The 16,744-nt window shown below is 44.1% G+C and overlaps 1 protein-coding gene and 1 long non-coding RNA gene across 6 annotated transcripts; one reads left to right on the plus strand and one right to left on the minus strand.

The window, feature by feature from the left end:
* Window positions 1–64: 64 nt before the first annotated feature.
* LOC125797557 (polyadenylate-binding protein 1A) lies at window positions 65–16,378 on the plus strand. The gene is made up of 15 exons (XM_049474024.1): window positions 65–648; window positions 1,550–1,743; window positions 4,195–4,310; window positions 6,111–6,250; window positions 6,335–6,429; window positions 6,503–6,640; window positions 6,790–6,885; window positions 7,380–7,652; window positions 7,960–8,050; window positions 9,793–9,906; window positions 9,994–10,142; window positions 14,413–14,497; window positions 15,170–15,300; window positions 15,850–15,944; window positions 16,034–16,378. The coding sequence occupies exons 1-14, from the start codon at window positions 456–458 to the stop codon at window positions 15,937–15,939; spliced, it is 1,905 nt and encodes a 634-aa protein (XP_049329981.1). The 5' UTR covers window positions 65–455; the 3' UTR covers window positions 15,940–15,944; window positions 16,034–16,378.
* Window positions 4,283–5,607, minus strand: LOC125797560 (uncharacterized). 5 transcript variants are annotated; one of them, XR_007436386.1, is made up of 4 exons: window positions 5,353–5,607; window positions 5,243–5,322; window positions 4,428–4,677; window positions 4,283–4,372 (listed from the first exon to the last, which is right to left on the minus strand). It is a non-coding gene; the product is annotated as an uncharacterized LOC125797560 (long non-coding RNA). The 5 variants fall into 5 exon arrangements; XR_007436387.1 differs by having other exon boundaries at window positions 5,213–5,322; XR_007436384.1 differs by lacking the exon at window positions 5,353–5,607 and adding an exon at window positions 4,828–4,877 and having other exon boundaries at window positions 5,178–5,254.
* Window positions 16,379–16,744: the final 366 nt, after the last annotated feature.

Below are 16,744 nucleotides of genomic sequence, written 5' to 3' on the forward strand. Positions count from 1 at the left end.
TTTTAGCAGCCGCTAGACTTTTATTTTGCTCTTCTTTTGACTTCCGGTAAGGGGGACTCTTATTGGTGTAGCTCCGCCCCTCCCCTCCCCCCGTTTCCGTCTGTGCTGTGAGAGCGCGTGGGCCCCGGAGCGGCCCGCACTCGGTATAAAAACAAAAATCCCCCAAAAAAAATACAAAACAACAAAAAAACCCACAAAAAACCCGCAAAACGCCGCTCCCGACGGAACCGCAGGACCTGAAGGACCCGGAGCTCGAGCTACTACCGGTACCGAGCAGCGCAGCGCGGCTAACCCGCCTCAGAGTGCAGCCAGATCGGCCGCCGCTTCACCCGCGACCCGCGGACTGATCCCCGGCCCCGCCGCTCCGTGATCCCGCGGACTGATCCCCGGCCCCGCCGCTCCGTGACCCCGCGGACTTATTTCACGGACCCGCCGCTCCGTGACCCCGCGGAGAGATGAACCCAAGCGCCCCCAGTTACCCCATGGCCTCGCTGTATGTGGGGGATCTGCACCAGGACGTGACTGAGGCCATGCTGTACGAGAAGTTCAGCCCCGCCGGACCCATCCTCTCCATCCGGGTCTGCAGGGACATGATGACCCGCCGCTCGCTCGGATACGCATACGTTAACTTCCAGCAGCCGGCGGACGGTAAGAGAACCACCTTAAACTACTGCCCGTTCCACCTTAAACTACTGCCCGTTCCACCTTAAACTACTGTCCGTTCCACCTTAAACTACTGTCCGTTCCACCTTAAACTACTGTCCGTTCCACCTTAAACTACTGTCCGTTCCACCTTAAACTACTGCCCGTTCCACCTTAAACTACTGCCCGTTCCACCTTAAACTACTATTCCATCTATTGTCTATTCCACCTTAAATGACAGTCCGCTTCACCTTAAACAGCGCAACAGGGATAATTCGTAATCGGCATTATTTAAAAACAGTAATTATGTTAAAACTTATGTTCAAATATAGAACATTAAACCCAAAAAACATTAAACACCTGTTTAATTTATTATAATTATATAAGTAAATAATAATAAGTAAATATTGAGGTGTGTTTTAGGAACTTTAAGCTCAAAAGTTTAAGTCCTGTTCCAGTGCGTTTTTTATAGTACAGGAAGTCCTGTAATAAACATACTGTTTACTATACAGAAAATGCAGAAAATGATAGAAATTCACAATCTGCTTTATTAATGTATTAATTTGTACCTGCTCGGTATAAATGTACAGTACTGGTGCAGGAGCCAGCAGGGGGCGACACACTGCACATCCTATTAGTCAGGTTTAAAGCGGGATATTTTACCTTTAAAGGAGAAATACAATAAGAGATTTTTTTTCTAAATTTTTTTAGTACATTTATGTTTTTTTTTTCTTCTTAAGCTTCACTTATTATTATTATTATTATTATTATTATTATTATTATTATTAACAGGTTTAGCCTTAGTGAGGATTTTTGTACGTTTATTCATTTTTACTTTCAGTAAGGGAAGATCATTAATGTTTTTGATGTTTGTTGTCACGTAAAAACCTTGTATCTGTCTGTGCAGCCGAACGCGCTCTGGACACCATGAACTTCGATGTGATTAAGGGCCGACCCGTTCGGATCATGTGGTCCCAGAGAGACCCGTCCCTGAGGAAGAGCGGCGTCGGAAACATCTTCATCAAGAACCTGGACAAGTCCATCGACAACAAAGCCCTGTACGACACGTTCTCCGCCTTCGGGAACATCCTGTCCTGTAAGGTACGAGTGAACCGGCCCGGGTTACGCCTGCAGCGCGGGTTTGGGGTTTAGAGCACGGTGTCCCACCATGTTCTGCATGCATTTGTGTATGTTGTGCGTAGGGTTGCAACGGTATGAGATTTTCACGGTATGATAACCGTCTCAGAAAATACCGCGGTATCACGGTTATCACGGTATCAGAGTTTGTTACATATATTATTAAACTGACCCTTAAAGAAATTACAACAAAGTTAATTTTTGTTCAATTAACTATTTATTGTAGAAACCTGGAACAACTATAATTTTAAGTTCTCCTTTAAAAAAAATAAGCTGTACACCATCAGGTGAAGGAAACCAGGTTTTTCCACTACTCTTAAGGGCATTAAGAGTGTATATAAAAAAAAATATATATATATATCACACATACACACACGTTACACACATTACATGTCCTCTAGGAAGTAAAGATCCTGTGTTTAAACTATTCAGTACAATTATTTAAGTTTAAATTATTTAATATCTGATAAACTGAGCCTGGGTCAGTGTCTGATCAACAACTGTTGTAAACGTCCGTTTTACTGCCGAGTTGGTATATAACCAGATAGAGGGGATTTATTTCTGACATGATCCTCACAATAGAGATTTCTATTTTAAGGCTTTCACACCGAGTTTGGTTTTAACACATGAAAAACAGGCACGTCAGAATTAGAAAATGAACGCATGTAAATGAATGGCGTCTTTCACATCCAGTCCGGCGAGCACCTTTACACGGACACGTGAATCCGTCGTAGCACGCACTTCACGCCTGTACCTGCGTGCCCAAATTTCGGATAACTCAGCGCTTTTGCGGGCGCTTACCGCATGGGTTGTGCACGACTACAAAGAGGTTTTATTTATGTTCAGATTAAAATTATAAACTAAACACTTTGCGCTGCACGGCGGGGTGGTGTTCATGGAGATGGGAGAACAGGTTTGACGGATGTCCACCTTTAGCTGTGACTTTACGGCCACATTGATTATAAATCGGATAACCATCCTCGGGTGCGTTCGGCGGGTCTCTGAAATAGTCCCACACTGCTGATTTTAGTTTAGCCTTTTTTTAGGCGGACGGAGATTTGTTTAGTCTGATGCACTTTCTGCTGTTCTCACCGCTGTGTGCTGAGCAGCTGAAGCGGAGCAGAGTTGCGCGGGTGAGTTTCTCCGCTGGCTTGCGTTTTACCGGTAATGAGCAAACACACACGGTATGATAACCGTGCATTTTAATACCATGGTATACCGTGAAACCGGTTACCGCTGCAACCCTAGTGTGTGTGTGTGTGTGTGAGTGTGTGCACACGTATGTTTTGTGTGTCTGTATTATGTATGTATGTGTGTTGTGCTTGTGTGTTCTGTACGTGCATGTGTTGTCTGCGTGTTCTTTGTGTGTGTGTATAATATATATCTGCGCGTGTACTGTGCGTGTGTACTGTGCGTGCGTGTGTACTGTGCGTGAGTGTGTACTGTGCGTGAGTGTGTGTACTGTGCGTGAGTGTGTGTACTGTGCGTGAGTGTGTGTACTGTGCGTGAGGTGTGTACTGTGCGTGAGGTGTGTACTGTGCGTGAGGTGTGTACTGTGTGTACTGTGCGTGTGTACTGTGCGTGAGGTGTGTACTGTGCGTGAGGTGTGTACTGTGCGTGTGTACTGTGCGTGAGGTGTGTACTGTGCGTGAGGTGTGTACTGTGCGTGAGGTGTGTACTGTGCGTGAGTGTGTACTGTGTGTACTGTGCGTGTGTACTGTGCGTGTGTACTGTGCGTGTGTACTGTGCGTGAGTGTGTACTGTGTGTACTGTGCGTGTGTACTGTGCGTGAGGTGTGTACTGTGCGTGTGTACTGTGCGTGAGGTGTGTACTGTGTGTACTGTGCGTGTGTACTGTGCGTGAGGTGTGTACTGTGTGTACTGTGCGTGTGTACTGTGCGTGAGGTGTGTACTGTGTGTACTGTGCGTGTGTACTGTGCGTGAGGTGTGTACTGTGCGTGTGTACTGTGCGTGAGGTGTGTACTGTGCGTGAGGTGTGTACTGTGCGTGAGGTGTGTACTGTGTGTACTGTGCGTGTGTACTGTGCGTGAGGTGTGTACTGTGAGTGTGTACTGTGCGTGAGTGTGTACTGTGCGTGAGTGTGTACTGTGCGTGAGTGCGTGCGTGTGTACTGTGCGTGAGGTGTGTACTGTGCGTGCGTGAGTGTGTACTGTGCGTGAGTGTGTGCGTGTGTACTGTGCGTGAGTGTGTACTGTGAGTGTGTACTGTGCGTGAGTGTGTACTGTGCGTGAGTGTGTACTGTGCGTGAGTGTGTGCGTGTGTACTGTGCGTGTGTACTGTGCGGGTGTGTTGTGCGTGAGTGTGTACTGTGCGGGTGTGTTGTGCGTGAGGTGTGTACTGTGCGTGAGTGTGTTGTTTGTGTGTGTGTGTACTCACGCCGCTGCATCTCCTGAAGGTGGTGTGTGATGAGAACGGCTCTAAGGGTTACGGCTTTGTGCACTTTGAGACTCACGAGGCGGCGGAGCGAGCGATCGAGAAGATGAACGGCATGCTGCTGAACGATCGCAAAGTGTAAGTGTGACCCCTGACCCGACCCACACCACCTTACCCCACCCTGACACGACCAGCACCACCTTACCCCACCCTGACCCAACCCACACCACCTTAGCCGGACCCAACCAGCACCACCCCGATCCACCCTGACCCAACCAGCACCACCCCGATCCACCCTGACCCAACCAGCACCACCCCGATCCACCCTGACCCGACCCACACCACCTTACCCCACCCTGACACGACCAGCACCACCCCGATCCACCCTGACCCGACCCACACCACCTTACCCCACCCTGACACGACCAGCACCACCCCGATCCACCCTGACCCGACCCACACCACCTTACCCCACCCTGACACGACCAGCACCACCCCGATCCACCTTGACCCAACCCACACCACCTTACCCCACCCTGACACGACCAGCACCACCCCGATCCACCCTGACCCAACCAGCACCACCCCGATCCACCCTGACCCAACCAGCACCACCTTACCCCACCCTGACCCAACCAGCACCACCCCGATCCACCCTGACCCAACCAGCACCACCCCGATCCACCCTGACCCGACCCACACCACCTTACCCCACCCTGACACGACCAGCACCACCCCGATCCACCCTGACCCGACCCACACCACCTTACCCCACCCTGACACGACCAGCACCACCCCGATCCACCCTGACCCAACCCACACCACCTTACCCCACCCTGACACGACCAGCACCACCCCGATCCACCCTGACCCGACCCACACCACCTTACCCCACCCTGACACGACCAGCACCACCCCGATCCACCCTGACCCGACCCACACCACCTTACCCCACCCTGACACGACCAGCACCACCCCGATCCACCCTGACCCAACCCACACCACCTTAGCCGGACCCAACCAGCACCACCCCGATCCACCCTGACCCAACCAGCACCACCCCGATCCACCCTGACCCAACCAGCACCACCCCGATCCACCCTGACCCGACCCACACCACCTTACCCCACCCTGACACAACCCACACCACCTTACACCACCCTGACACAACCCACACCACCTTACCCCACCCTGACACAACCCACACCACCTTACACCACCCTGACACAACCCACACCACCTTACCCCACCCTGACCCGACCTACATCATCTTACCCCACCCTAACCCAACCAGCACCACCCGACCCCACCCTGACCCAACCAGCACCACCTTACCCCACCCTGACCCAACCCACACCACCCTGACCCAACTCGCACCACATTACCCTGGCCCAACCAGCACCACCCCGATCCACCCTGACCCAACCTGCACCACCTGAACCCACCCTGACCCGACCCACACCATCTCGACCCGCACCACCCCGCAATGACCCAAATCAACCTGCAGTGTCTCTAACAGCTCTGCACTAACCCCTCAAAACTGAGTTAGAACTAATATATCAGATAATGCGAGACTGAAGGCCTGGTGTTTCTAACATCATTAATATTTATTACAATATTTAGTTCTCATTTTTCAGGTTTTTTAGTGATTCCAGTGATTTTTACTTAATACATGTACGCATGTCCCCCATTTAATAATGCAGGGTAAATAAAAAGTGTGTATCTTATAAATAAGATTTTAATAAATACAAGATTAATTTATACTGATTGTCAAAGCAGATCATTAAAATCATGGGGAATAATAATAAGGTAATGCAGTAAAGAAAATATGAGCAATAAATTAGAAAAAAAGAAGTTGGGTATGGGGCTGTAATTGTGGTAAATTTTAATGAGTATGTGGGTAATTAGTGAATATTAATGTTGCCGCTGATGTTAAAGGTTTGTCGGGAGGTTTAAGTCGAGGAAGGAGCGCGAGGCGGAGATGGGAGCCAGGGCCAAAGAGTTCACCAACGTCTACATCAAGAACTTCGGAGAGGACATGGACGACGAGAAGCTGAAAGATGTCTTCGGAAAGTATGGTGAGTGTCCTCGTCCGGCAGGGATCAGACCCAGAGTGTTCTAGATCAGCCATGTGACCCCTGTTCTCTCCGCCCCTCCTCCAGGCCCCGCCCTCAGCATTCGGGTGATGACTGACGAAAGCGGCAAGTCCAAGGGCTTCGGCTTCGTGAGCTTTGAGAGGCACGAGGACGCTCAGAGGGTGAGTACTGGACCACGGTGGGTCACGACGCCTCCTGGGTTTAAGGTGGTGATTCTGATCCGGTTCTCCACAGGCCGTGGACGAGATGAACGGGAAGGAGCTGAACGGGAAGCAGGTGTATGTGGGACGAGCTCAGAAGAAAGGAGAGCGTCAGACTGAACTTAAACGCAAGTTTGAGCAGATGAAGCAGGACCGCATGACCCGCTACCAGGTGAGCGCCGTCGGACTGAACATGGGTATTAGGAAGATGAGTTTAGTGATGTCAGGATGTTGGATGATGATCCCCATAACTGATGTTGAAGATGGTATCGGACAGTACTGTTCAGCTTGTTGACGCGTTTAGTCTTATTGTCCCCACAGGGCGTGAACCTGTACGTGAAGAACCTGGATGACGGTCTGGACGATGAGCGTCTGCGTAAAGAATTCTCTCCATTTGGAACCATCACCAGCGCAAAGGTAACAGAACCTTCAGCCAACTTCGGCTCTCACGCAGAAATTTAGCGCAAACCAACGCTTGGAATGTCTCTTAGGTTTAACTGTGCTATAGGCGAGGATGAAGTGTTTGTGAACTTTGGTACACAGACACTTCAAAATATGCGTATTAGTCAATCAAAAATACCCCTGACGTCCAACCATCTGCGTCTTACTGCTATTAGAGGCACACTGCTGATGCTGCAGCTCATACATCACCCAGTGCCCCTCCCAAACTACTCCTCCCATTGTTTAGCCTTTTTTAATTTGAGCTGAGAGTGTAGTCAGATAAAATCAGGGGCATTACTTACCCTTAAGTTGTGTCTCTGGGGGTGTGCTTATTCAGATGTAAACACTTAGCACTGTTAGCCTAGCGCAGCGTGTGATATGGGGAGGTGGGGTATGGGCTGCAGTGGGGAAATGCTAGCGGGATTTAGCGCTGATTGCTGTGTTAACGCTATGATACCTGCTGTGTGCAGGTGATGATGGAGGGCGGCCGCTCTAAAGGCTTCGGCTTCGTGTGCTTCTCATCGCCGGAGGAGGCCACCAAGGCGGTGACGGAGATGAACGGCCGCATTGTGGCCACCAAACCCCTGTACGTAGCTTTAGCTCAGCGCAAAGAGGAGCGGCAGGCCCACCTCACCAATCAGTACATGCAGAGGATGGCCAGCGTCCGCGCCGTACCCAACCCTGTCCTCAACCCCTACCAGCCCGCGCCGCCGTCCGGCTACTTCATGGCTGCTATTCCTCAGGTATACACACACTACACTTACACACACACACTATACACACTACACACTATTTACCCCACTATACACATCACCCTAGGAGTGATGAGGGGAAAAGGAGCCATACTATACCCACCCAGAGAGAGCAAGACCAGTTGTGCTCTCTCAGGACTCCGGCAGCTGATGGAAAGCTGTATGACCGGGATTTGCAATTGTTCATTCAGATATACTATAAAGAACTGTTGAACAGTGAAATGTTTCTGCAGAGTGGTGGTGTTGTACTGAAGAAAGTGTGTTTGTGTGTGTGTGTGTGTGTGTGTGTGTGTTACAGGCTCAAAACCGCGCCGCCTATTACCCCAGCAGCCAACTGGCCCAACTCCGCCCCAGCCCTCGCTGGGCCACTCAGAGCGTCCGCCCACAGCGTAAGACTCGCGCGCACACACACCATATACATGCACAACACACTCACACCATATACACTGCAGACACTGCAGACACTGCACACACACTTCTTCGGCGGTCACTCCTGGGGAGTATGAAGGTCGTGAATTCTCTCGTGAGATTATAACCCGATGTGATGGAAGCATCTTCCACGAGACGACAGGAGAGTTAGAACACATCAGCGGTTGGTTGGAACTGAAAGCCTCTGGATTAATGTTGCTGGCTGTGCCTCTGGGACGCCGCCATTAGATGGCTTTCCATGATGGAAATAAACTCTCTGCATTACATTTCCCAGATTCTGCGGTTCTGAGCTGCAACCTCTCATGTCTCAGTGTTACAGGCTTTCAGACTAACCCTAGCGTTTCAGGAAGTCCTGTAGCAGAGGGAGCTTTGCGTTTCTTCTTCCGCTGCACAGTTCACAATAAAATACTGCTTTGGGCAGTCGTGCTTTGTTTATGTGAATCACATGACCAGTACAGCTGAGCTGGTACTGGGTAAGAAGAGCATCCACACTAGGTATACTAGCACGTCTTCTGACCATCGCTAATACAGTCCTGCCAGCAAATGGTGCAACTGACAAGGTGCTGCGGTTGGGCCATCTGTGTGCGCTTAATCTGGTAAATGTGGCAGCAAGTCTCTGCTGAGTATAGTAGACAGGTGAGAACAATGGCGTGACATACCTTATATTTGGTAGGAAGACGGATTCCTGGCCGCTTCTATACTCTGGTCTGAAGCAGGTGTTTGAGGATGATCTTTCCAAGTACCTTCCTTGCTATTGAGAGGAGAGAGATGCCTCTATAGTTGCTGCAGTCTTGCTTGTTACCCTTCGTCTTGATCACAGGGATATCAAGGGCATATTTGAAAGCTTGTGGCGCTGTCTTCTCATTCCATATGGCAAAGAGAACATCATGGAAAGCTGTAATGATGTGTTCACTTCTTTTTCTGCCTGCATGCCATCAAACCCATGAGACTTGTTCTTGGCAAGCCTCTGCCCAGTCTTCCTCATTTCATCTAGTTCCAGCGAGGCATCTGCACTTGACAGAATGGGTCTTTGTGGCCCAGGAAGAATCTCACAGCTTTGTTACCCATCATAAGCTTTATTACTCCTGGGCCGCACAGATGCAAGTTCTTGTTGCCGGCTTCCAGTTTCTCAGACCTGGGTTTGTCGCTCTGCAATGGAAGGGGTGGTTTGGGAGTTGCTACGGTGGTCTGCACAGGGATTAACAGACAGAGCATTATGCAGGTACTCATCCACCCTCTGGACCACTTGGCTGGAGGGTCAAGTGGCAGGAAAGAGGATCCATACGTGTCCAGCCTGGCGATTGGCCTGCAGTGTCAGCCAACTGCTGATTGGTCTGTCCAGTTACTACTTTAAATATGTTGAAGACACCTGTCCAGGTCCCTCCTATCATTGCTCCAGGGATGCTGAAGACGCCATTAAAAGGGGAATTCACCCACTGCTGCCGTGGTTTCACTATTTAACCCATAGATAGGAGAGATTAAAGGATGGGCTGAGAGAGACTCAACACTTTAAAACCACAGCTATAAACTATAGCTATAACCTGCACACACACACACGCACACTCCACACACACACACACACACACACACACACACACACACATTATCCACACTCACTATATACACTACACACACGTGCACATGCTCTGGTTATAGAGTGTGCTGTTAGTGTTTTGTAACTTGTTTGTGTTTTTTATCTCAGATTTCCAGAACATGCCGAACGCTATCCGCCCCGCTGCCCCGCGCCCGCAGACCTTCAGCACCATCCGACCCACCGCCTCCCAGCTGCCCCGCATGATGACCTCTCAGCGCATGGGTAACACACACACACACACACATCTGTACAGGTAACGGGTACACACCTGAACGTGACTGTAACACTGACCCGGTCTGTTGTGTGTAGCGTCTCAGCCGATGGGCCCGAGGCCGACCGGCGCCGGAGCAGCTACCGGAACCGCCCCGGTGAGAGCGGTACCACAGTACAAATACGGCCCGGGAGTCCGGAACCCCCAGCAGCACCTCGGAGCCCAGCCACAGGTCCCCATGCAGCAGGTATACACACACCACACACACACACACTGCCAAGCTCAGCCACAGGTCCCCATGCAGCAGGTATACACACACACACACTTTTATTAATTAAATGTTTGATGTATGAGTGTAATATATTGATCGTACTGTAGTTTAGTGATTATTATTGATAGAATGTTTGATGTACGGGTGTAATATTGATCGTACTGTAGTTTAGTGATTATTATTGATAGAATGTTTGATGTACGAGTGTAATATTGATCGTACTGTAGTTTAGTGATTATTATTGATAGAATGTTTGATGTACGAGTGTAATATTGATCGTACTGTAGTTTAGTGATTATTATTGATAGAATGTTTGATGTACAGGTGTAATATATTGATCGTACTGTAGTTTAGTGATTATTATTGATAGAGTGTTTGATGTACGGGTGTAATATTGATCGTACTGTAGTTTAGTGATTATTATTGATAGAATGTTTGATGTACGGGTGTAATATTGATCGTACTGTAGTTTAGTGATTATTATTGATAGAATGTTTGATGTACGGGTGTAATATATTGATCGTACTGTAGTTTAGTGATTATTATTGATAGAGTGTTTGATGTACGGGTGTAATATTGATCGTACTGTAGTTTAGTGATTATTATTGATTAATGTGTGGGTGTAATATTGATCGTACTGTAGTTTAGTGATTATTATTGATAGAATGTTTGATGTACGGGTGTAATATATTGATCGTACTGTAGTTTAGTGATTATTATTGATAGAGTGTTTGATGTACGGGTGTAATATTGATCGTACTGTAGTTTAGTGATTATTATTGATTAATGTGTGGGTGTAATATTGATCGTACTGTAGTTTAGTGATTATTATTGATTAATGTGTGGGTGTAATATTGATCGTACTGTAGTTTAGTGATTATTGTTGATAGAATGTTTGATGTATGAGTGTAATATTGATCGTACTGTAGTTTAGTGATTATTATTGATAGAATGTTTGATGTACGGGTGTAATATATTGATCGTACTGTAGTTTAGTGATTATTATTGATAGAATGTTTGATGTATGAGTGTAATATATTGATCGTACTGTAGTTTAGTGATTATTATTGATAGAGTGTTTGATGTACGGGTGTAATATTGATCGTACTGTAGTTTAGTGATTATTATTGATTAAATGTTTGATGTACGAGTGTAAAATATTGATCGTACTGTAGTTAAGTGATTATTATTGATAGAGTGTTTGATGTACGGGTGTAATATATTGATCGTACTGTAGTTTAGTGATTATTATTGATAGAATGTTTGATGTACAGGTGTAATATTGATCGTACTGTAGTTTAGTGATTATTATTGATAGAGTGTTTGATGTACGGGTGTAATATATTGATCGTACTGTAGTTTAGTGATTATTATTGATAATGTTTGATGTACGGGTGTAATATATTGATCGTACTGTAGTTTAGTGATTATTATTGATAGAATGTTTGATGTACGGGTGTAATATTGATCGTACTGTAGTTTAGTGATTACTATTGATAGAATGTTTGATGTACGGGTGTAATATATTGATCGTACTGTAGTTTAGTGATTATTATTGATAATGTTTGATGTACGGGTGTAATATATTGATCGTACTGTAGTTAAGTGATTATTATTGATAGAATGTTTGATGTACGGGTGTAATAATGATCGTACTGTAGTTTAGTGATTATTATTGATAGAATGTTTGATGTACGGGTGTAATATTGATCGTACTGTAGTTTAGTGATTATTATTGATTAAATGTTTGATGTACGGGTGTAATATTGATCGTACTGTAGTTTAGTGATTATTATTGATTAAATGTTTGATGTACGGGTGTAATATATTGATCGTACTGTAGTTTAGTGATTATTATTGATAGAATGTTTGATGTACGGGTGTAATATATTGATCGTACTGTAGTTTAGTGATTATTATTGATATAATGTTTGATGTACGGGTGTAATATATTGATCGTACTGTAGTTTAGTGATTATTATTGATATAATGTTTGATGTACGGGTGTAATATATTGATCGTACTGTAGTTTAGTGATTATTATTGATAATGTTTGATGTACGGGTGTAATATTGATCGTACTGTAGTTTAGTGATTATTATTGATAGAATGTTTGATGTACGGGTGTAATATTGATCGTACTGTAGTTTAGTGATTATTATTGATAGAATGTTTGATGTACGGGTGTAATATATTGATCGTACTGTAGTTTAGTGATTATTATTGATAGAGTGTTTGATGTACGGGTGTAATATATTGATCGTACTGTAGTTTAGTGATTATTATTGATAGAGTGTTTGATGTACGGGTGTAATATATTGATCGTACTGTAGTTTAGTGATTATTATTGATAGAATGTTTGATGTACGGGTGTAATATATTGATCGTACTGTAGTTTAGTGATTATTATTGATAGAATGTTTGATGTACGGGTGTAATATTGATCGTACTGTAGTTTAGTGATTATTATTGATAGAATGTTTGATGTACGGGTGTAATATTGATCGTACTGTAGTTTAGTGATTATTATTGATAGAATGTTTGATGTACGGGTGTAATATATTGATCGTACTGTAGTTTAGTGATTATTATTGATTGAATGTTTGATGTACGGGTGTAATATTGATCGTACTGTAGTTTAGTGATTATTATTGATAGAATGTTTGATGTACGGGTGTAATATATTGATCGTACTGTAGTTTAGTGATTATTATTGATAATGTTTGATGTACGGGTGTAATATTGATCGTACTGTAGTTTAGTGATTATTATTGATAGAATGTTTGATGTACGGGTGTAATATATTGATCGTACTGTAGTTTAGTGATTATTATTGATAATGTTTGATGTACGGGTGTAATATTGATCGTACTGTAGTTTAGTGATTATTATTGATAGAATGTTTGATGTACGAGTGTAATATTGATCGTACTGTAGTTTAGTGATTATTATTATTGATTAATGTGTGGGTGTAATATATTGATCGTACTGTAGTTTAGTGATTATTATTGATTTAATGTTTGATGTACGGGTGTAATATATTGATCGTACTGTAGTTTAGTGATTATTATTGATAGAGTGTTTGATGTACAGGTGTAATATATTGATCGTACTGTAGTTTAGTGATTATTATTGATAGAATGTTTGATGTACGGGTGTAATATATTGATCGTACTGTAGTTTAGTGATTATTATTGATAGAATGTTTGATGTACGGGTGTAATATATTGATCGTACTGTAGTTTAGTGATTATTATTGATAGAATGTTTGATGTACAGGTGTAATATATTGATCGTACTGTAGTTTAGTGATTATTATTGATTAAATGTTTGATGTACGAGTGTAATATATTGATCGTACTGTAGTTTAGTGATTATTATTGATTTAATGTTTGATGTACGGGTGTAATATATTGATCGTACTGTAGTTTAGTGATTATTATTGATAGAATGTTTGATGTACGGGTGTAATATATTGATCGTACTGTAGTTTAGTGATTATTATTGATAGAATGTTTGATGTACAGGTGTAATATATTGATCGTACTGTAGTTTAGTGATTATTATTGATAATGTTTGATGTACGGGTGTAATATATTGATCGTACTGTAGTTTAGTGATTATTATTGATTAAATGTTTGATGTACGGGTGTAATATTAATCTTAATGTAGTTTAATGATTATTATTGATAGAATGTTTGATGTACGAGTGTAATATTGATCGTACTGTAGTTTAGTGATTATTATTGATAGAATGTTTGATGTACGGGTGTAATATATTGATCGTACTGTAGTTTAGTGATTATTATTGATTTAATGTGTGGGTGTAATATTAATCTTAATGTAGTTTAATGATTATTATTGATGGAATGTTTGGTGTACGGGTGTAATATTGATCGTACTGTAGTTTAGTGATTATTATTGATTAAATGTTTGATGTACAGGTGTAATATTGATCGTACTGTAGTTTAGTGATTATTATTGATAGAGTGTTTGATGTACGGGTGTAATATTGATCGTACTGTAGTTTAGTGATTATTATTGATTAAATGTTTGATGTACGGGTGTAATATTGATCGTACTGTAGTTTAGTGATTATTATTGATTAAATGTTTGATGTACGGGTGTAATATTGATCGTACTGTAGTTTAGTGATTATTATTGATTTAATGTGTGGGTGTAATATTAATCTTAATGTAGTTTAATGATTGTTATTGATTAAATGTTTGTGCTCTTCCCCCTCCAGCCTGCGGTTCATGTTCAGGGTCAGGAGCCCCTGACCGCCTCTATGTTGGCCGCCGCCCCCCCGCAGGAGCAGAAACAGATGCTCGGTTAGTCCCGCCCACCCACACCTAATAATCAGTTTACAGACAGACCAGCTCAGATCCCCCAAAAAATCTTTATCATTTCTGACTTTAACACATCAGTACAGTTCAGAGCGTTTCTCTGATCAACACGAACAGATTCACCTGGACAAACTACATACCAACACGGGGGGGGGGGGGGTTAAACCAGGGGGGGGGGGGTTTAAACACGGGGGGGTTTATCACTGACTGACTGAATTAGTAGCATAAATAGAGATTTTTTTTTTAAACAAAAGAAATTGTGTCTCTCTCTCGCTCTCGCTTTCTCTCTCTCTCTCTCGCTCTCTCTCACTCGCTCTCTCTCTCACTCGCTCGCTCTCTCTTTCGCTCGCTCGCTCTTTCTCTCTCTCTCTCTATCGCTCTCGTTCGCTCTCTCTCTCTCTCTCTCTCTCTATCGCTCTCGTTCGCTCTCTCTCGCTCTCTCTCGCTCTTTCGTTCGCTCTCTCGCGCTCTGTCTCTGTTGCGCTCTCCCCCTCTCTCTCTCTCTCGCGCTCTCTCTCTCGCTCTCTCTCTCTCTCTCTCGCTCTCTCTCTCTCGCGCTCTGTCTCTGTTGCACTCTCTCCCTGTCTCTCGCGCTCTGTCTCTCTCTCTCTCTTTTTTTCTTTCTCTCACTCACTCTCCGTGTCTGTCTCTCTGTAGGTGAGCGACTGTTCCCCCTGATTCAGAACATGCACCCGACTCTGGCGGGGAAGATCACGGGGATGCTGTTGGAGATTGATAATTCTGAGCTGCTCCACATGCTGGAGTCTCCGGAGTCTCTTCGCTCCAAGGTAATCCGGCTTCGCTCGGATTTTAGTGCAAACACAGTTTTCACACACGTCAAAAAACGGATAGTTTTTTACTGCATAGCTGCATATTAAAGTAGAACTCCAGTGTAAAATGCACTTTTGTTGCATTAAAACAAAGTATATAAATAAAGTTCTTACCTGTAGTGAATAGCACACCTCCGCTCTCCCACAGCGTTCAGAGATCCAGAAATGTTGCACTCATTGACATTGACTGCTTTGGAGTTTCTCACCGATAAATCACTTTTTACACCGTTATCCAGCTCAAAGTAGCTCCACACCTCCTTACTAGAATCCGGAGAGCCCTGACATTTAAAACGAGGCATTAATAACTTAAAAAGTGCAGAAGAAGCTCATTAAAACCGCTGTTTACATCCCATTACAGTACTAGTTTCAGCTCCGAGCGCCACCATCACTGTACTGATAATAACATAGACATATATATACATAGACTCCGCATAGCTCTGGTATGTTCGTGCAGGTGAAAGGAGGCGAGGTTAGGGTTGCCGTGGTAACTGTGGTGTGTTTGTTCAGGTGGATGAAGCTGTGGCGGTGCTCCAGGCTCACCAGGCGAAGGAAGCCGCTCAGAAGTCGGTGAACAGCGCTGCTGTTCCTGCTGTTTAATGAAGGTAAGCAGGAAGGGGCGGGGCTCTAGAGGGCAGGGCTCTGATTTACTGTGTAATGGACGGACTAACAGATCTGTGTTTTTGTGTTTCAGGACGTCCCGCAGGGAAGCGTTACGACGGAAAAAGGAAAATCTATTAAACATTGAAAAATACAAAACTCTTAAAACACTGAAAAACAGAAAATGTCTTAAAAATGAAAATTCTAATATGAAATTTTTGCCAGGTCTTTTGGCACCAAGCCACGGCCTTGATTAAAGTAAACAAAAAAAATAGAAAAAAAAAATAGAAAAATGAAAAAATTGATTTTGAAATAAAGTTGATAATTTGTTTTAATTCCTTTTACTGTTTAAACGCCCAGAATGTTCCGGTCTCTGCAGAGCATCGCTGAGCGCTGGCTGAAGTGTATTGGATTCAATTAATAAAAAATTAAACTTTGATTTGTCTGTTTGTTTTTATGTAAGAACATTTTTATTCATTGAGTAAACCATTAGTCATAAGTTGTATTGTTAAAAACAGCAACATCTACTGAAAGCGTCTGTATGCTTCACTCCTGTTGTGAAGCTCCGGATCTCTGAATGTTTTACTTACGGTTCTGTTTATTGAAATAAGCAGGTTAATTTATTAAGCTAGACCTGTTGATCTGCATTTATTTAAATATAAAAATATTCGTGTGGCTCTTATTAAACATTACGTGTGTTTTTTATTTAAAGGTGTGTAGACCTGCAGTTCACGTCTTACACCCATATTTGGAGGTGGTATTAAAAGGTTTTCATGTCGTTACGCTGATGTGTTTTCTGCTCTGC

This window comes from Astyanax mexicanus, unplaced genomic scaffold, assembly GCF_023375975.1.
Source record: "Astyanax mexicanus isolate ESR-SI-001 unplaced genomic scaffold, AstMex3_surface scaffold_51, whole genome shotgun sequence".
Classification (NCBI taxonomy): domain Eukaryota; kingdom Metazoa; phylum Chordata; class Actinopteri; order Characiformes; family Acestrorhamphidae; genus Astyanax; species Astyanax mexicanus.